The 20,613-nt window shown below is 37.6% G+C and overlaps 3 protein-coding genes and 1 pseudogene across 3 annotated transcripts; 1 reads left to right on the top strand and 3 right to left on the bottom strand.

The window, feature by feature from the left end:
• LOC18775546 (protein BEARSKIN2) lies at positions 30-1,160 on the bottom strand. The gene has a single exon (XM_007206925.1). It carries the CDS (start codon positions 1,158-1,160, stop codon positions 30-32), a length of 1,131 nt encoding a protein of 376 aa, XP_007206987.1.
• On the top strand, positions 1,555-4,898 carry LOC18775460. Its single transcript, XM_020565640.1, has 4 exons — positions 1,555-1,610; positions 1,742-1,854; positions 4,132-4,588; positions 4,697-4,898. Exons 1-4 carry the CDS (start codon positions 1,555-1,557, stop codon positions 4,896-4,898), a joined length of 828 nt encoding a protein of 275 aa, XP_020421229.1.
• Positions 6,006-8,565, bottom strand: LOC18773714 (protein NRT1/ PTR FAMILY 2.6). The gene is made up of 4 exons (XM_007208521.2): positions 8,428-8,565; positions 8,091-8,308; positions 7,180-7,721; positions 6,006-6,919 (listed from the first exon to the last, which is right to left on the bottom strand). Exons 1-4 carry the CDS (start codon positions 8,522-8,524, stop codon positions 6,085-6,087), a joined length of 1,692 nt encoding a protein of 563 aa, XP_007208583.1. The 5' UTR covers positions 8,525-8,565; the 3' UTR covers positions 6,006-6,084.
• LOC109949579 lies at positions 12,121-14,413 on the bottom strand (annotated as a pseudogene).

The raw sequence follows: 20,613 nt of genomic DNA, 5'->3' as shown, positions 1-20,613 counted from the left end.
TTACAGCCAGTTACACTTGTACAATATATCTAATTGTCAGCTATGATCTCCTCCTCTATTGATGAGTATATATAGGAATTGTAAGTCTGATCCATAAAGGATTTGGACCAACAACTGTTTTGGTCTAATGGTTGGCTGACCACATTATAAACATCATCAAGCGCATAAGTTGACAAAGGTTCTGCATCTTCTGCCAATAATTCATCGACGGTGAAGATTAAATTCGGATCTTGATGATCATCGGCATTCATATTATGTTGCCACGTTGATCTTGCTAGTTCGCTATTATACTCAAAATTACTCAGATTGCTGGCGGCTGCTTCCAGTGCTCCATCAAATTGATTAACACAGAGGCAAGAAGTTGGCAAAGGCTTTTCTTGGCTTTCAACAATCTGAGGTAGTTGCTGCGAGTGTAACAATGGCGGTTCGCGGTCTAGTTCTACGAAGAGTTCATCAATGTTGAAACTTTTATGATTGGTGTCGATCAAATAATCTTGATCACAAGTGGTAATGTCGTTGATCATCAACTGATTGCTCTCATCATTCATAATTTGCGGCCCCACTGAATTTTCAGTCTTCGTCTCCTTCGTAGATTGATCTCTTTTCATCTTCTTGTTTGATTGATCTCGAGATGAGCACTTCCTCTTTTTCCCGGACTTGTTCATATTGCACTTCCTTCTCAGCCGACAAATCACAACGTCAAAATCATAGCAATTACGACTTGTGCGATTCTTGCAGCCCTTTTCGAAAAGGCTATATTCATCCAAAAGCCAGCCGGCGTGGTCCTCCGAAGTATTGCCGTTCTCGTACCGGAATTTCCGTTTTCTACCTATAATCTCATCCACCTCATCTTTAACATCTTGGTAGGTTTCGGTTTCACTCCAAGTACCGCAGCTGCCAGTCTTGCGTTGGGTGCGCAAACCGTTTCTCTGGAGCTCGGAAACGAAGTACAAGTCTTGATCGTCAAGTTGATCCCCTCCGTAATCTCTCCAAATTTCTGAGGGTTCTCGTTTGTTGCCGAAGAGGTTGCACTTGTAGATAACCTTGTTGTATGGCGGCATCAAAGTCAGAGGGTTGTTCGCCACCACCACCTTGTAGAGAAAGAAGCCGATAATTTCTTGGTCCGTGGGGTCGAACCTGAAGCCGAGCAGCTGCGTCATGCCGGAATTAGCCACGAGAGAGAGGTAGAGAAAAGACCTTGGTTCTTGTTCAAGTGTTTGTTTGCTTATTTTTGATCAACTGTGTTGATAGCAGCGACTATATTTATAATCCAGCAGTTACTTGGAGACAAAGAATAGCCGTTGGAGACTAGTTTTCCTTATTTCGTTTGGAAACTAATAGGCCCAGCCCCAGTCGAGAAATAGGACAAAAGCAGAGAGAGAGAGAGAGAGAGAGAGAGTGTGTGTGTGTGTGTGTGTGTGTGTGTGTGCCTGAACGAGACGAGAGCGACTCTCTCTCAAAAGCAGCCATATTTTCTTCTCATTCTGTGACGAAAGGAGAAATACGACAAGTACGACTTTGAGAAGCAGCGCGACCTCAACCCTTTCGGCGACGATGCCTTCGCTCATCTCTACGCTGGCGTCGACGACAAAATCTAAGCTGCTCTTCAGGTTTATACGAATCGCTTCTGTTCCTCATTCCATTGTTTCTGTTTGGTTGCCGAGAAAATGTAGCAACGGAGAGAAAGGGGAAACGGAAAGATTTGAGTGCCTGGTGTTTAATTGTGTGCTGAAATATGCAGAAAGCCGAGATGGGTGAGTAATCGGGCTGTGGCGGTTGAATGTGGAGATTCAACGGACCAAAGCTTAATTGGTGGAGGAAGTTCCGAAGCTGCCGAAACTGGGTCAAGAAAAGGTTTATCAAATCATCTATTTTTGTAATTTTAAAATTTATGTAATTTTAATTTTAATTAAGCTGGAATTTCGGGAATTACGTCTGATTATCTGATAGGCTTTTTCTCCAATTGTTTCTTTGTTTTGGAAAAGTGGTGTGGATTGAGCCTCTCTAACTCTCTGTCTATCCACGATGCACAAGTGTCGTTCTTGTAGAACTAGATTAGAAATAGGATTACTCTAGAAGAATCTAGAAGGAACTAGACTAGGAAGTCCAATTGGTATTTCCTCTTTCTTAATTGGCACCTGTAGCAGATTGTATTTACGATTAGTTGGAGAAATTTTATACACCTGACAGAATGTTGAGAGAATTGGAAGATATCTTACTGAGGTAGATAAACTTTTGGCATATATATGTATATTTGACCCATGATAGAATACTATTTTTAAGATCCCACCTAATTAATTGAATTCTGCAAGTGGAAGAATTCTGCAGGATATTGAAGTTAATGTATTGATGAGCAGAAAAACTTTGGCAGAGGAATCTGAAATTAATATCTTAGAAGAGAGTCATACTCTTAACCGTGAACTGCAGCATGAGTTGGAAGATACCTTGCACCCCACAGAAGATAATGAGGCAACAAAAGAGCTGTATGTACCAAAAAGCCTAGATCAATTTTATCTACTTGTATGTGTGTGCAATTGCATGTGGTGTCCTTGTGTGTTTTAAGCTATTTGGTTCACATGATTTATGGATTGTTTTAGATGGTACAAAAGTTTTGTAAGTGATTCAATTTTCCCGACTCTGATTGCAGTAAGAAGTCTGGAAGTGATAGGAAACAAATCCTTTACATTTGCATGTCTTTGATTTGAAAGTCGAGAGATTTTTCTGTCTTTTTTGAAAAAACTTTAACTTTTTCCAAAAATGAAAATTTTTTTATGGCTAAAACCTAAATTTACTTAAAAAATAAAGCTTCCATCATGTCATTCCATTCTCGTATGAATGGTTAGCTGCGCTTGAAGCAGCCGGAGAGGTAATAGTTGTCCTGCAAAGCTTTTTAGTGCATGCACACTATAACTTATAAAACACGAATTGCTTTTGGATCCCCTGCCAAATTGCTTTCGTAACACACTAATTGCGGCAACAATTGCATATAAGGATTAAAAAAAAAAAAAGGCTTGTTTATTAATATGCCCCGTGTGCTTAACTAAAAATCTCATTTAACCCCATGAATTTGAAATTGACTCAATACCCCGTGTGCTTTGTTTCCGCGTCCTCCATTACCCAAAAATAAATGAAGAAAGTTAATGCTTTCATGGCACCACAATTGCTACATATTCTTTCTTCATTTGTTTTGGATCCTTATATGCAAGGAATTGTAACTCTCCCCCTCCTATAAAATCAATGAATTGCTACGCAATTGCTCATGTGTTTCCATTGCCCTTGAGTTTCAGTATACCACTATTCTTTTGGCTTTATTTAAAGAGTTGTTCTATTTAAACCAAAATAGAAAACTATTTTATTAAATTATTTTTTTCCAATTGACATAAGGAAACCTAATTTCATTAGAAGAAAGAAGTACATTGAAATAAGGAAACCTAAATATAGCGAAACGTGCAAAACCCAGAACAAGCAATCATAATACTCACCTATCAACTGGGCCCATTGCTTCAGCAGCATCACAAAAACATCAAATCTCTGGAACTTCAAGCGCCAATAAAATTGCTTCAGCAACAAAATTTTGGAACTTGCCTAATTAGAATAAAACAATAAAAACTTAATTGGGGTTTAATTAAAAAAGAGAAATCAAGTTTCCTTGATCGTGAGGGAGAATTTTACTGGTTAAAAAATTAGAGTTCCTTTTTGGTATTGATTTAGAGTTGTTATAAAACAAGGTGCCTTGCTTGTCAATGAACCCCAGGACCGATATTCACCCCTTTTTAAAACCCTAGCCAACCCTTTTCAAAATCCAAAGCCTCTCTCTCTCTCTCTCTCTCTCGCTCTCTCCCCCTCCAACCACTCCAAGAAGTACTGCCACTTAAATCACCATGAAATCTTCTGACAGAGCCCTTGAAGACCTTAAGCTTTTCCATACAATCGATCGCAACATATATTATCGACTCTTGATGGGGTTAGGTTTTGACCCTATCCTATCCAAGTATATCGTAGCCCTTTGGCACACGCTTGAAAGACAAAGTATTGGCCAGAAATTTATGATGAATACCTTACTTTTGCACGATCCATTCTTCAATGACTTGGCAAACGAATCTTTTGAGTTATTGAAACGTTTGTATTCAGATTGCGTTCATCCTCCGTTCGAGGACATCGATAGCCAGTTTCCGAAACTGCGTCTTCTTGTTCCCGTAAAAGTTTCACTAAGTTCTGTGTTTAACAACAAGGAAAACACCAAGAAAATCATGGAGGAATTTGTGAACGAAGTGTTGGAGAGAGCTTTTAGTGATATAGTTCCAATATATCCATATTTGGCTTTCATTCCACAACCTATTGTTTCCCAGCAACCCTTGTTGCATTTGATGAATGGTCTAATAGTGCAACAAGGGTTTCAAAATTCACTTAATTTGTGCGTTGATCCTAATGTTGTTGAGGCTCAACCTTCGTTGCCAGCCCAAGAAGCATGTGATGAAAGACCTGATCGGCACCAGCCTAATGCTGAAAGGAATGAAAGAACTTTGTTCTTGACCTTCTCAAGGGGCCATCCTGTTTCAGAAGAAGAACTCAGAGGCTTCTTTACAAGGTGCTTCTCTACTCTCTTTTTTCGTATAATTTTGTTATTCTCTATTATTATTATTTTATTATCAGCTTCGACAAGATTTGAATTAAATGTCATGTATATTATCTGTAGGAAATTTGGAGAGTGTATAGAAGCAATATGTATGGGAGCAGAGGAGGGAAATTCGCAGCCACTGTTTGCTCGTGCTGTTGTTAAATCTTCCTCAGATATCACAAAAATTCTTGTTGGCGTAGACGACAGCGGCAAAGCCAAATTCTCAATTCATGGGAAAGATGTTATCGTGAGACGCTTCTTTCCAAGACAAAACAAGTAGGCAGGCAGGCAGGCAGGCAGGAAGCCAACCACAAGATTGGATGGGCTATGGGCTATAGTTCGGAAAAATAAAAGTAAAAATAGTTACTATGTAACAATTGATCACACATCCATGGTCAAAATTAGTTAGTTGTACAGACCACATCAAGTTTTTGGTCAGAACACCCAACCCATTTTATAGGCAACAAAGGCAGGGACCAGGGTTGGTTGTATATGTCCTTTTATTTTTTTTTATAGTAAATATCATCGTATTATATGTTATGGCACGTTTGTTTTTACATACTAATTGCATGATAATTAGCTTTTTTTTTTTTTTTTTTCCTTTCTTCAGATAATCGTTTGACTTTGTGCGTATAATCTAAAAGATGGAGCTAATAATAAGAATTTTACTCCAATAATCCTTCTATTAGAGCACTTCCACCAGTGCTTATTTTGCCGGGGAAAAGGGAGCCTAGGCATGTAACAAGCCCCCAACAATGAAAGGTAGCCTGGGCAAAGATGGGCCCCATTTATCCAGGTCAGCCCAAAGGCAAGAATTGCTTGAGTTGCTGCCTGAATTTGCTGATCTCATGTTGACATCAGCGACCAATTTAAATACACAAAAAAGAAGGAAAAATACCAAAATAAATACCTAGCTATGTTCTTCACTTCCCAAACCAAAACTCCATACAAATTCCTCTCCTCATATTTTATGTGAATAATGCTTGCTTTTACTTGCCATGACAGTGGGTGGGAAAACAAAATAAAAAAGGGTAGGGTAGTCACTATTCACGAGAATAGTGTCAGTCCTTTCGTGCCCTTGTCCTTTGCTATGGCACCATGACACCATGAGTGGAAGTGCTCTTATATATATATATATTAATTTCTATTATTTTCCGGTTCAAGGGGATGAAGATCAAACTCTGTTTTTCGTGCAATTTTCTTTTCTGCATTGTGGCAGAGTTTGAAATTTAAGACAACGAAAAAGAAAAATAATATTCTCCACACATCAATTTCAATGTTAATAAAATAATTTAATCATGTAACCCAAAATTAATTGACAATAAATGGAAAAACTCAAGATCATTTAAACTATTAAGGTAAGTAAGGCTTTCATTTTCTGATGTGAGATAATCCTTTCAACAGTTAATACATACGGATCTTTTTCATCAACAATAGTAGAAATACATAATATTGTACTGACAACATCACTTTTCATTATCAGCAGAGCCAGAATTAACATCTGCACCCTTAACATTTTGATACTTGTACAACTTAGCACACACTAGATAATAACCAAAATTGAGCACCCCAACAACAACTAACATCCAATACACATTGTCTAGCTTCCCATTATTTATATCATTTGGTAACCACCCTGTAACCCTCTGAACCAAATTAATTACACCTGTGCTTAAATAAAATGCAATCCCAATGACCAACGAGATCATCGCCGTCGATGTGCTTCGGAGAGACACTGGAAATTCTTGATAGTACAATGCAACTTGTCCTGGAAAATGAAATGCCTCTCCAATTCCTGCCAAAACCAACTGCGGGAAAAGCCACAAGGCCAGCATTGGTACAACAGGTTGGAGGTGGTTCGCTTTGGCTAATTTGAGCCTTTTTGACTCTACTAGTGCTGAAAGAGCCATGCTAAGAACATTTAACACGTGGCCTAATCCTATACGTTGGAGGGGCGTTGGAGATCGACCAGTCAGCTTCTGCCACACAGGACATAAGAACCTATCAATAAGGGTGAGAGAGATGGCTGTGGAAAGTAGGACAATGACTATAACGGAGCCAGATGGCATTTTGAAATGAGGCCCGATGTGACGGTCCATGCTTAGAGCTTGCAGGACTATCATGCTGGACTGGACTCCTAATGGTATACATAAGAATATGCTTGTTGACCATAATGGCAAAATTCGTATAATTGTTTTGAAATCTTCGACCTGTTGCATTGTGCTTAGTCTCCATGGTTTTGCAATGGAACCATCTGATCTGATGTCTCCTTCAATTTTCTGTGCTGCACGGTTTAGGAATCTGTATGCAAAGAGAGGACATCACGTTTGTATTTCTATAGTCCAAAATTAAATCGATCTCATATTTCTACGTGATCTCTATATTATACAACATTGACTAGTTTAAAAAAAAGAAAAAGAAAATTGTTGTCTCGCGCCAAACTATGAATCTAAGATAGCCAAGATTCACTCTCTGACAACATAAGCATTTATCTGACAACAAAAGTTTGGTAAGATAGCATAGCTTTTTGATATAAGTAATTAACCCTGTAAAGTTTGTACCTGAAACTGGTGCTAAGTGTTCCAGTCACTATGCCTTCTTTCACTCCATCATGTCTATCGTAATAATCCTTGCTTAAGGAGGAGAGTTGGAGTTTTCTTTTTCGAAAAGCGGCAACAGCAACCCTAGCTAAACCAACAAATGGACTTCCTTGTGGCTTATCTATGTTATAAAACCGAGTTCCAGATAAGAAAACGGCCAAGCCAATTATGTTGGTAAGGACACATAGGCCAAACCCCCATCTCCATCCAGCGTTGTCCTCAATATAGACAATAACTGTTAGGGCTACAATTGTAGCAGAGTATAGAGTAAAGAAGTACCAGTTGAAGAAACTCGCTTGATTCTTAGGCTTGTCAAACTGGTTTGCTCCCATTGTTGCTAGGGTATAGCGGGTACCGCCCAAGCCAATAGAAGCTAGAGCTATACCAGTATACAATACTGCATCTTGTAATGTTGAAGTGGGTTGGCATAACTCTGATCCCACAAGACAAGGTTGAGGCCTTAACGAATTCAGTGTCGCGGTTAATGCTAAGACAATTATGCCCTACAAAATATTTGAATCCAAGTTTATGCAGGAAGTTTAACAAGTTAAAAGGTTATGCTGATATCTGATATGTTATATTGTTAGATAATTCATCTGTACGTGATCAATCTAAGATCAGATTGACCAGACGATGTTATATTGTTAAATTCAACCATTAAATGTGAATATATAACTTGTCCCTCAATTTAAGCCCCTAAATTAAGCATTTCCACCCAACTACTTAGCTAGCAATTGCCAAATAAAAATGAATATAGCAACTAAAAATCAAGTACATATCAAAAGTTTTATTCATGTGTTCACATAAATCAGCAGCAAAAGAACAGGCACAGATGGAACAAGCATGTACTAAGAGATTGACTATTTTATTACCAGCAAGGAAATGCAGGAGGAAATTGAGATAACGGAGAATGAGCCGAAGAGAGAGTCAGCTACGATTGCTCCGATGATTGGGAAAAAACTTGAAGAACCGTTAACCACATTTGCAATCTGAGCAGCATCAATGCTCTTTACATTGAATTCTTCAATCAGAAATACAATCAAATTTGAGAGCCATCCTCCGGCTGTAAGTGTCAGGCCTACCAAAGCCCCTGCGCAATATGGAAGTTCATAATCATAACTCTGATACTATGTTCGACAATCACTACACTAACACTATTGTGAGTTAGGAAACTAATAAAATGAAAGAGATGGAGAGAAAGAGAGAGACCGGTAATGAATGGGAAAGTGATCCAACCACCGCGCCTGCTACCGGAATGCGATGATGATGCATGGGCTTCATCATTGTGGGAAAGGGACTCATCCATGTTGGAGGGTCAACTATTTAGGCCAGCTCAAAGTTGCTGATGTGCTTACAACTTGTAGTGTGATATTTAACATGAACCCGTTGCACGGGTTAATATATATTTGAGTATCCTTCAATTCTACACAACCCACAAAACACGTTTGCAGTATATTTGCTATTATATTTTTGGTGTCCTGAATTTCTGTTTGTTAAATTAACAGTCCTTCATGACGTTATTATTATATGTATTTCATTAAAAAAGTTTTGGTACTTAACAAAACTTTTTTCATTTAAATTACCAGTATTCACGTAATAAGTTAACGAAAATACTAGTTATATTTCATTGTGTACCATTTTTTTAATAAAGACGAACCTTATTATATTGGTGTGGTAAAAAATGTGGTATGCAAAGCAAGAATCAATAAATCATCACCAACTCTTGTACAGGTTTGAATATCTCCCAAATGTACCCCACATTCAATTATCTTATGCCCTTGTCGATTTTTAATTATTTTAGGTTCCCTAGCTATTTATAAAAATCACTACTAGAAAAAGAGGCAAAAGCCACAGTGACAACAATAACAAAACTTTAATTGGGTTGCCATTTCCAGAAAAGAAGGGGGAAGAATGAATGATTTTACACGCGATGTCAGGATAAAGACAAGAAGATGGCAGTCCAATTAGATATACTTTTTTGATGAAGTCTGAAATACGCATATTGCAAATTAATTAAAGAAGGATGCCCTGCCTAACGAAATGATCTCATGTGGGAGTGACCCTTCCTCCAAAATTTACAGAAAAAAGTTCAAACAAGATAAATCATATATTGCAAAGAAATGAGCTACTTAATTTCTTACAAGTTTGCCCACAAATTTGCATACGTCAACGTCAACGTTTCAACTAAGGCATGACAAGCGTTACTTCTTCCAATACAACTTCTTAATTCCATATGCATTTCTTAAAATATCGTGTATTGCAACTAGGTCTCTTGCATTCCATTTTATATTTTTGGTATGATATGTGGACTAGTTATCACGTGATGGTGTTTCATATTACTTGAAAGTAACTTTTGATAGAGAATGTATAGCTAGCATTCTCCTGTATTGTAAATGTCTATAGGAATCTCTTTTAAGAAAATAAATACGAGCAATACATAGACTAGCAAGGTATGATTTGATTTGTGAGTGTTTTATTGTTTGATATGAGGGGTACTCCTTAATTTCATTTAAGGCCTTCTTTTAGTGGATATTATTTATCGTGATCAAGTTCATTTTCTCTGCTTGTAGTTTCTATTTCAAAGCAATAGAATTCCCTGAGAAACACATTATTTCATAGACTTGGCATATATAATGTCTCATACTTGGCATAGTATAGTTTATTGATATAACTTAGGCTTAGTTTGGGGTTGTGGTGCTTTCAAAATTAGGGGTCATTGGCGGTAGATTTCAGAAGCAGCTGGAGGGGTGCTTTTAAAAGCTATTGTGGATGGAAGCATGCGGAGGTTTTAATGAATATTTCAATATACCCATATTGTCCTCATTTGTTTTAAAAAATGACGCGATTTACCCTTATCATTTTTCACGAACAGAATTGAAACTCCCTCACACGTTCGGAATCAGACACCCACCCAGCCCCACCAACACCACAAACTCACCCACCTCACCATAACCTCCCCGTTGAGATGCAGATCTAAGAAATTGAATTTTTTGTGTTGAAGTTAATGAAATTATCCGTAGGATGGCTAAGAATGCCTAGAGGGGAGGTGAATAGCCCAATTTAAAATTTTAATCAATAAACAAAAAATAAGTTTCGGTGGCAGGATTGATATGGCTTATCAATCTTGAAACGTGATGAACCTAAAATAAAGAAATGCACAGAGAATTATTTTATGTGGCAAAACCCCACCTTTAGGGAAAATCCATGGGACTCCTCAGTCCAAAACAAATCTACTAAAGAACGGTGATTACAAGTAGTACTCACATACTTATCCTAGACACATTCTAGATAATGTTTGCTAACATACTTATCCTAGACACATTCTAGATAATGTTTACTAACTTCTTCGTAACTCAACTTCTGTCACGGGATGATTTTTTGACACTCCTTATGTTGAATGCAATATTGGTCACGATTGCTTCAAGCTCGCCGAAAATCTTCCAACTCCCCTTATGTTGAATCCGATATTGGTCACGAGCGATTCAAGCTCACCGGAGAAAAACCACCTCAACGATCTTGGTGCTCTCAACCGTATGCGTCATCGAACAATGCAAATGAATGCAATATGAATGATTAAAGTGTTTGATAAATCACCAAGTAAACATGGAACACTTGATGATTTATCTCAGATAAAAACGCAACTCTCTTAAATGTTTAAGCACAAAAAACTATTGTTGAAAAGCTGTCCAAAAAGAAAAACATCAAGCCTTATTTTATATAACTTTTTCTTCTCTAGGAAGAAAAGTCCAAGTCCAAAACACAAGCAATTTCATTGAAGGCGAACCAAATAACCAAAGATATGTTTCCTAGTCAAAACCAAAATCACCAAATAAGTATGAGCCAAAGCAAGAAGGTTTTTGCCACAATATTACTCTTTAAAGACCCTTGATATTATTGAAGCAAGTTTCAAGAATATCACAATGAATGTGTAATAGAGTATCTGATAGTTACTTGATTTGCAAGAACTCAAGACTTGGCCCAAAAGAAGAGGCTTGATAGGACATGAAGAAAAAAGGAAAGCAAATCAATTTGAAACAAACACGCTTAAATAAGATGCACCTTTAAAGGGATTTTAATTGATTTAAAAATCAATGAAATAAAATCATGTCAGACTTTAAAAAAAACGTTCCAAGCAAGAATGCATGAAAAATGACATGTCTTACCCTTCAAATCAAATGGCTTATACGTGTTAAGTCATAATTTTGGAATTCGGGAATTGCTGAGCTGTTTCAATCCCGTAGTTTTTGGAAATCAGAGACATCAATTTTGCTTCAACCTTACAGCTAATTGACACTTCCAAACCAATATTAAGTTCTAGGAAATGCCAACACCATTTCATACTAACAGTGAAAATAAAATTGTTCAGATTCAGGGATGTGGCTGTGTTTATGGCAGGATTTTTGGGTTGGGTGGAGGAGAGAGAGAGAGAGAGAGAGAGAGAGAGAGAGAGAGAGAGAGAGAGAGAGAGAGAGAGAGAGAGAGAGAGAGATGTTGCAGTGGCTTACGTTGCTGGAGCTGGATGGGAAAGTTGTTTTTAATTTTTTTTGTTCTTTAAGATTTGTTTATCTAGGAAGGAAGAAGAAAAGCAAAATGAGGAGAAGAGGAAGAAAAAAATGGAGGGGGGGGGGGGTGGTTTGAATTAAGAAACAAAGAAAAATGAGAAAAAAAGAAAAAGAAAAAAGGAAGGGGGTGTCGACTGAAAGCAATTGCTTTTGAGTTGTTTTTTAAAAAATTTTAAACATATTTGCACATTAATTTATTTATTTGTTAACTTAAATTATACCTTTTTTATTTTACACTGCTTTTCATACTCAAAACACTTACAAATATAGATTATCAAACACTTAACTGCTTCACTTCACAGTTGTTTATTCTCACAGAACAGCAGAATCAATTTTTTTTTTAATAGCACATCAATACCAAACTAAGCCATCTGCACTTCTTGCTATCAGGACCAGAATTGCCATCTCCACCCTTTACATTTTGATACTTGTACAAGCTAGCACACACTAAATAGTAACCAAAATTTAGCACCCCCACCACAACCAACATCCAACACACATTTTCTAGCTTCCCATTGTTTATATTGTCTGGCAGCCATCTTGTAACCCTTTGAATCAGATTAATCACACCTGTGCCTAAATAAAATGAAATCCTAACGATCAACGCAATCATGGCAGTAGATGTGCTTCGGATTGACATCGGAAATTCTTGATAGTACAATGCAACTTGTCCTGGAAAATGAAATGCCTCTCCAATGCCTACCAAAACTAACTGTGGGAAGAGCCCTAGGGCCAACATGGGGACAATAGCACCAGGCTGGTCTTGGAGGTGGTGGGTTTTTGCTATCTCAAGCCGTTTCGACTCCACTAGTGCTGAAACAGCCATGCCGAGAATGTTTAACACGTGGCCTAATCCTATGCATTGGAGGGATGTTGGGAGCTGACCAGTTAACTTCTGCCATATGGGACACAAGAACCTGTCGATGAGGGAGAGCGAGATGGCAGTGGAGATTAGGACAATGACTAAAATAGACCCTGCTAGGATTTTAAAATGAGGTCCAATCTGACGGTCCATGGTGAGAGCCTGCAAGATGGTTAAGTTGTACTGGACTGCTATTGGGGTACCTAAGAAAATACTTGCTGACCATAATGGCAAAATTCTTAAGAGGGTCTAGAAATCTTCTACTTGTTGCACTGTGCATAGTCTCCGTGGTTTTCCAATTGAACCACCTGGCTTAATGTCTCCTTCAATTCTCTGTGAAGCAATATAAAGAAGGCATGTATCATTAGATTCTGCTGGTCCAAAGGCTTTTCAAGCATATCAAAAGCTTGTAGCAGAAGCAAAAATTGTAATATAGCAAAAGGGTAGAAAGGAAAAAAAAAAGAGAAAAAAGGCAAGGAAACTATCTTTTATGAAGTTTTTTTTAAATCTTTTTGGTACAAAAATAAGGCTGAAACAGAGAAAATGAGATTATTTAATTGATGCAGAAGGGAATTCGAACTAAGACCTCTTCCGACATTAGGAAGAGAGACACCACTAGATTAAAAATTAGAAAAATCATTTTCTTTTGATGATGAGGGAGGAGTAGAGTAGAGATCATATGGCCCCAAGAGATGAGAACTAGGCAACAAAGTCCACGCAAATAATGAGACTTTGTAAAGCATTTGGTGCATGTTGTTTTTCTCTCACTAATAATTAAGTGCATTTGCTTTACATGAAGTTTCTAGCAACTGTTGCACCTGGTTTGAGCACATATCTACCCAAGTGGTCATCTCTATCATACCAAAATGCACGCCCCTCCTGTCACCCACTAATAAAATGGAAATAGAAATTTAAAACAAAACGTGCTTCCTTTGCTCTCCACAGCACTAACATTTTGACTGCACCATATCTCAAAATCTCTAGTGCTAGCTCCTCCTCCTGACCAATCAATTTGCATTGGTGATCATCAAGACCACTGCCTGCTCTAGCATGTCAACCATTAATTGGTAACCTGTTTTTAAACTCTGATCATAGATTAGATTTTAATTTTTGTCTTAACTTAGATGCACTAGTATACCTAATCCTAATGATATACCTAATACAAGGGTCAACATATCATAATCTAATCTAACACATCAGCTTAGTGAACAAAAAAACATATCAAAAGGAAATCTAAATGGCTTAGAGGTTAGATGATCACTGGATCTTAAAAACTTAAACTGTTAAGAAATTGGTTAATAACGATAAGGCATACAAGAAAAGGAGAAATCGAAGCGTCATTGATACTATGTTTGACACAGTGACCCTAAAATCTTAAGTTGTTAGCTATAAAAAAAGATTAGAAATGTAAAGTAATGCTTGTACCTGAAGCTGGAGCTAGGTGTTGCAAAACCCACCAAGTCATCCGTCACTCCACCATGCCCATAGTAATAATCTTTGCTTCCATCGGACGAGTGGGATTCCTTTTCCGTGCTGAAGCAACAACCACACGAGCCAAACCCACAAATGGGCTCCCTTGTGGTTTATCAAAACGATAGAAACGGGCCCCGCACAAGAAAATGACCAGTCCAATTAGAGTATCTCCAGCGCGGGCCCTTTTGCCATGGCAAGAGGTCCGTTTGCTCAGTTTTGGCCCTCCAGGGCAGAAGAAGCAGCCCGAGCAAGTCTTGGGTCCCACCAGTTCTGGCAAGTTCAAGGGCAGATCTTGCATGGGCTTCAACCCGAGGGCGCTGACGTTAGCGAGCAAAATTCGAATTTTTTTTTTACCGTTGAGGTAAAACAATTTGACTTCCGCTCGATGACGTTATCGCTGACAGAATTCAACAGGAAAACACCCTGTGTCGCAACCTGGACGCTCCGATCGTTTTTTTTTTCCAGAAATCGGACGGTCCTCGTTTTTTTGGCTAAAAAATTGCGAAAAAAATTCCAAATTTTTTTTTTAAAAAAAAAACCAAAAAATTTTGGATTTTTTTCCCTATAAATACCTAACAATTTTATTCACTTTCCACACCAAATCTTCATACAATTTCTTCTCATTCCAATATTTTTTACTCTCCACTCACATTATTCACTTTCCACACCAATTCTTCATACAAACTCTTCTCCTTCCAATATTTTTTACTCTCTACTCACATTTTTCTACTACTTTCCATTTGTATAAAAAAATAAAATGACATCTTCTGTCGAAGCCGGAGGCGCGTGGACAACTCAGAAAGATATTGCGTTGTGTCAATCTTGGGTGAACGTTAGTCATTGCCCTGTCACGGGCAATGAGATGAAGTTCTCTCATATGTGGAGCAAAATTCATGGAGAATTTTGTCAAAGATCGGGTTTCATTTGGACCGAAATGGCCTTGTCTAGTAGATGAAAAATTCTGAATAAAAAGTTAGGAAAATGGAGACATGCCTTGACAAAAGTAAGGGAGAACATTCGAAGCGGTCAAAATCTATCCGATGAGGTAAAATATTTATAATTGCCATTTTAATCAATTTAATGTAACTTTTTTTATTGCATATTCTATTTCTTTTTCTTGCATAATATATATATATATATATTTTGCATTTCCAATTTGTCTATATTTTCTTGCATTTCCAAATTGTTTATGTTTTCTTGCATAATCTTTTTATTTTCTTGCATTTTCAATTATTTATTTTTAATAGATCATACAAGCACAAGTTTGGTTCGGTGCCATAGGGCAAGGTAAAAAAAGTTTCTTGCATTTTCAATGTTGGGAAGTTGTGAAGGATTGTTCGAGATTCAAAATTATTCCCACAGGTCCAGCGGCTGTGTTGAATGAGACGCCGCTCCACGATTCGCCATCAACCGATTCACCATTGGACTCCCCAATGGAAACGGAGTCACCACTCCCACGTCCGCCGAGACCTATTGGAAGAAAGGCGACAAAGGCCAAGACAGAGAGCACTTCGAACAATGAATGTGTACAATTATTGGAGCAAATAGCTAAGAGCAGGGCACTAAGAATTGAGAGAGACTTGAAAAGAGACGAAGTGGATTGGCACGACAGGAAGCATTTGCAATTCAAACAGCAGCAGGCACAAAAAAAAGACACGGAGGATAGAGAGATGAAAATCATGATCATGGATACGAGCCATATGTCTCCTGAAACAAAGGCCTATTGAAAGCTAAGACGAAGGGATGTGATGAGAAGAAAACTTTTCCATGATGAGGGACCTAGCAATACGGATTGGTTAAATGATCAAAACCATTAGGTTGTATTGAAAGATTTGCCATATGTATTAATTTGTTGCATTGTTTCCTTTTTACAATAAAGAAAGTATTAAATAATATGACTATTTATTAAAAATATTTGCGCTTCAAAACAAATATTAATTAAAAATAAACCGTAATTTATTGCAGACAATACACAAAACAAACCATACTTAAAAGTATAATAAATAAAAAAAGCATAATTCCAAAAAACACCACACACAAAATAAAGCATAATTAAAAATAAAGCATAATTCCAAACAAAGCATTAATCTTGACTTCATCCACTGTGATTGCCTTTCATCTCTCACAAGTGCTTGATCAAGTCAAGTTGACGTCTCTCGTGAACATATGAAGATTGCATTTCTTGATAACGATCAATCATGGGGTTGTTGTATCGACCATCCCAAAGTAATGGTTCAGGCTTCATTGGTTGTCCATTTGATCCCATCGACCTTTCATATATTCTTGTCAATGCCGTGTTCATGGGATCAGGTTCAAACACCTCTAGAGCATCATAATCATACTCATCCTCCACAATCATATTGTGAAGGATGATGCAAGTCATCATAATGCTCCGCAGCACCTCCTCATCTAGCATCCGAGCAGCACTCCTAATAATTGTCAAACGAGCTTGCAAGATACCGAAACACCTTTCCACTTCTTTCCTGTAACCTTCTTAAAAGCCAGCAAAGCTTGTTTCCTTATCGGATTGGGGATTAGGAATTGTTTTCACGAATGTCATCCACCTAGGATAAATTCCATCGGCAAAGTAGTACGCACTAGAGTATACGGTATTGTTGATTTGGTACGTGATCTGGGGAGAATGACCTCGCAATACCTGGTCGAACACCGGGGATTGACCAAGGACATTGAGGTCATTCTGAGATCAAGCAACCTTGAAGAAGGCATGCCAAACCAAACAGTCGAATGAAGCTACGGCCACCAAAATTATATTTTTTTGGCCCTTCCAATTCCCGTACTCTCCTTGCCAAGCAGTAGGACAATTCTTCCACTGTCAGTGCATGCAATCGATGCTTCCAATCATTCCTAGGAAACCTCGAGCCTCAGCTTTTTGTAGAAGCCTTTGTAGGTCCCTCGGCGTGGGTTTGCGAAGGTACTCTCTCGTGTACAAATTTTTCACTGCATCACAGAATCTTACCAAGCACTCTAGGATAGTTGATTTTCCCATCCTTGCAATCTCATTCACCTGCTCTGCAGATGCCCCATAAGCAAGCATTCGCAAAGCAGCTGTAAGTTTTTGCTCGGGGAGAAGACCCAAAACTCCAACAACATCATACTTTTGAATGAAGTATGTATCGTAATTACAAATATCATGCATGATTTTTTGGAACAAATGTGGCTGCATTTTATATCTCTCTTGAAACTTAGCAACATGATATAACAAATTTGGGATAAAGTAATCTTCCGAGAGATTCTTACCTCGAGACTCCCTACCTTTGTCCACATTTGGGGCACGACGACGGTGGTGTTGCCTTTATTGATTAAGCATACACACCGCTGCTGCGAGCATTTCTTCCTCTTCTTTATCAGCCTCCTGATCTTCATCAGCACGTCTGTGCCGGATTTCTTCCTCTTCTTTCTATTGCCTCTTCAACACCCTCCTCAAGTTTGACATTGAGAGTAGAATATGTTTTGTAAAATCTGAGAAATGAAGGAATAAATAAGAGATGATGTGAGAGGTATGAGTTGATGGTGTAGTTTTATAGAAGGATTCAGAAGATAGAGATGACATGTGGCACAATTTTAGAGAGTGAAAATCTTATCTGAAATCTGAGATTATAATTTTTTAAAAATATCTGAAAATCTTATCTGACATGGGACACGTGACATAATTTTAGAGGGCGAAAATCTGATTTGAAATTTGATATTATAATTTTTTTTAAAATATCTGAAAATCTTATCTGAAATATGAGATTATAATTTTTTAAAAGTATATGAAAATCTTATCTGACATGGGACACGTGACACAATTTTAGAGGGTGAAAATCTTATTTGAAATCTGATATTATAATTTTTTTAATGAATATCCGAAAATTTTATCTGGAACAAGACACGTGGCAACTGAGATTCTCATCCGAAAATCTTTTCTGAAAAATGATGGACACGTGGCAACCAAAAATCTTATCTGAAAATTCATTACAAAAAATTATCAAAATTAATGGTTTAAAGTATACAAAAATATGAAATAAAGTATAATGAATAGTAGCAGCCACTATTCACATGAATAGTAGGAGCCCTTGCCTTGCCCTTGTCTTAACCTTAGCCCTTTGAGGTGGAGATGCTCTTAGGTTGGCACGCACATGCCAAACCTTAATCTCCAACTCACATTGTGCTCAACATAGACGATGGCTGTGATTTGCTCCCATTGTTGCCATGGTGTATCTTGTGCCTCCCACCCCAATTGTTGCTAGGGATATAGCTGTGTACAAGATTGCATGCTGTAGCTTGGAGGTGGGTTGGCATAGCTCTGGTCCCTTCTCACAAGGTTGAGGGCTTCAACGAGTCAAGGGGTTGTTTGGTACGGGGGATTGTTATGGACTGAATTAAGTATTGGTACTGTCTTGGATTGGCTTGGCCGGACATAAGTTGGATAACACTTGTACAGCATTTGGTGTATGTTTGATTGGACTAGGACTTTTTTTTTTTTTTTTTGAAAAGTAAGATTTTTTAATATTTTTTTGATTTTTCTTCTCTCTCCATCTCTTTCTTCCTCTCTGCTCATTTTTTTTCATTTTGGACGAACCTCTCTGCATCTCTTTCTTCTTCTCCCCTCTACATCTCTTTTATCTTCTTCTTCTCCATTTTCTCTCCTCTTCTTTCATCTACTTTTCTTTTCTTTTCAAAAAATTTCTCCCATCTTTTTTTTTTCCCTAAAATTTTCTCTCCTCCTCTCCTCCATTTTCTTTCCTCTTCTCCTTCATTTTCTTTCTTCTTCTCTATTTTTTTTTCAAAAAATTTCTCTCATCTCTTCTTCTCCAATTTCTCTCCTCTTCTCTGTTTTGTTTTTAGAAAATTTTCTATTCTCTTCTCTTCCTGTTCTATTCTGTCATCTCCTTCTTGGGTGGCTGTGGCTGGTGGCTGTGGCTTGTGGTCGTGGCCGGTGGTCGTGGCGGATGGTTGGGGCTGCTGCTTGGTTGGTTGTTGGTTGTGGGGCGATTGGGTATGGTTGCTAGTTGCTTGGGTCGTCGGGACTGTTAGTCCCTCCTCTCCAGACGGGTTTAGCTAAGAACACCTAAGGATGTGTTTTTGGTGGGCCCAATATTAGTTAATCCCATTTAAAATTAGAACATGGTGAAACAAACATTGGATAAAACTTTAGCCAAGCTAGTCTAAGCTTGCACGGTGTAACAAACATGCCCCAAATGTCTCGGTTAACACTAATAGAACAATGCCCAACAAACCAAGCCAAACAAGTCAAGCCAAGCCAAGCAAGCCAAGAGATGATTATTAATTAGGAATATTGCTGCCCCCAAGATTGCAATATATATATATATATATATATATATATATATAGGGTCTTTTGTTACCAGCAACGAAATGCAGGAAGAAATGGAGATAACGGAAAATGAGCAAAAGAAAGAGTCAGCTGTGATTGCTCAAATGACTGGGAATAAATTGGAAGAACCACTAACGATGTTTGAAATCTGAGCAGCATCAATGCTCTTCACATTGAACTCTTGAATCAGATACACAATCAAAATTTGAAAGCCACCCTCCAGTTGCAAGTGGGTTGTGGTTGGCTTGGTGATGGTTTGGTGGATGGGTTAGTGGGTTGTGGTTGGGGTGTGGGTGGTGCTGTAAGGAAGATGGTGGTTGCTAGACAAAGGGTGGGGCTACACTGTTTTCGTAATGTTTTTATTTTATTTTAATTTATAGTTCTGTTGTATTCTTTTTTAATCTTTTAATCTTTAGTTTTTCATTTGTTTTGTTAATTTACAACAATCTTGATATGTGTACCCTTTTTAAAATATATATATATATATTATTTTATTTTTAAAGCATAGAGAAGAAATTTTTTTATTTATTAATTATATATCTATATATATTTTTAATTAAAAAAGACAAAAATAGCACTTCTACGTCATCAAAACAGACAAGTTATTAATTGAGATAACGGTAGGAGATAAAGTGGAACATAAAATCACGGTCAAGGGGGTTAAGTGTGCCACTGAAACTTTGGGGCGTAAAGTGAGATTTGGCCGAAGTTTCAGGGAGCATTACAGTAAATAAGCCTACTAACTAGTACTAACTACCTGACACCTACAAGTCTATTATATTTTTCCTTGTCAATAGTTAATAATATTTTAATTGTACAAGGGAAGTATATCCACTCTAACTAACTTGACTAAACATATATTTGCAAGCAACATTGTCTTTTATGTGTGAACTAAGAATAAAATATACATTACTACAAAGGATTAACTGGTGATTTGCCCTCTAAACTTTTACCTAGCTTTGGATTCACCCCATATCCTTTTTTATTTATTTATAAAATTAAGGATATGAACTTTTTTTTGGGCCAATTTCCCCCTATTGTCTAAACCCTCAACATTTCATCCAATTTTCAGTTAAATCATTTTAAATATATAATTTATTTTTTTTTTTTTGAAAACCCTTCCACCCACCTCCCCCTTTATATTTTGGGGGCTGGTAGGGGAG

The sequence above is a fragment of the Prunus persica genome, chromosome G6 (assembly GCF_000346465.2).
Source record: "Prunus persica cultivar Lovell chromosome G6, Prunus_persica_NCBIv2, whole genome shotgun sequence".
NCBI classification, from domain to species: Eukaryota; Viridiplantae; Streptophyta; class Magnoliopsida; order Rosales; family Rosaceae; genus Prunus; species Prunus persica.
The sequence above is the reverse complement of the archived record's forward strand: the minus strand, read 5'-3'. Positions and strand labels throughout refer to the sequence as shown.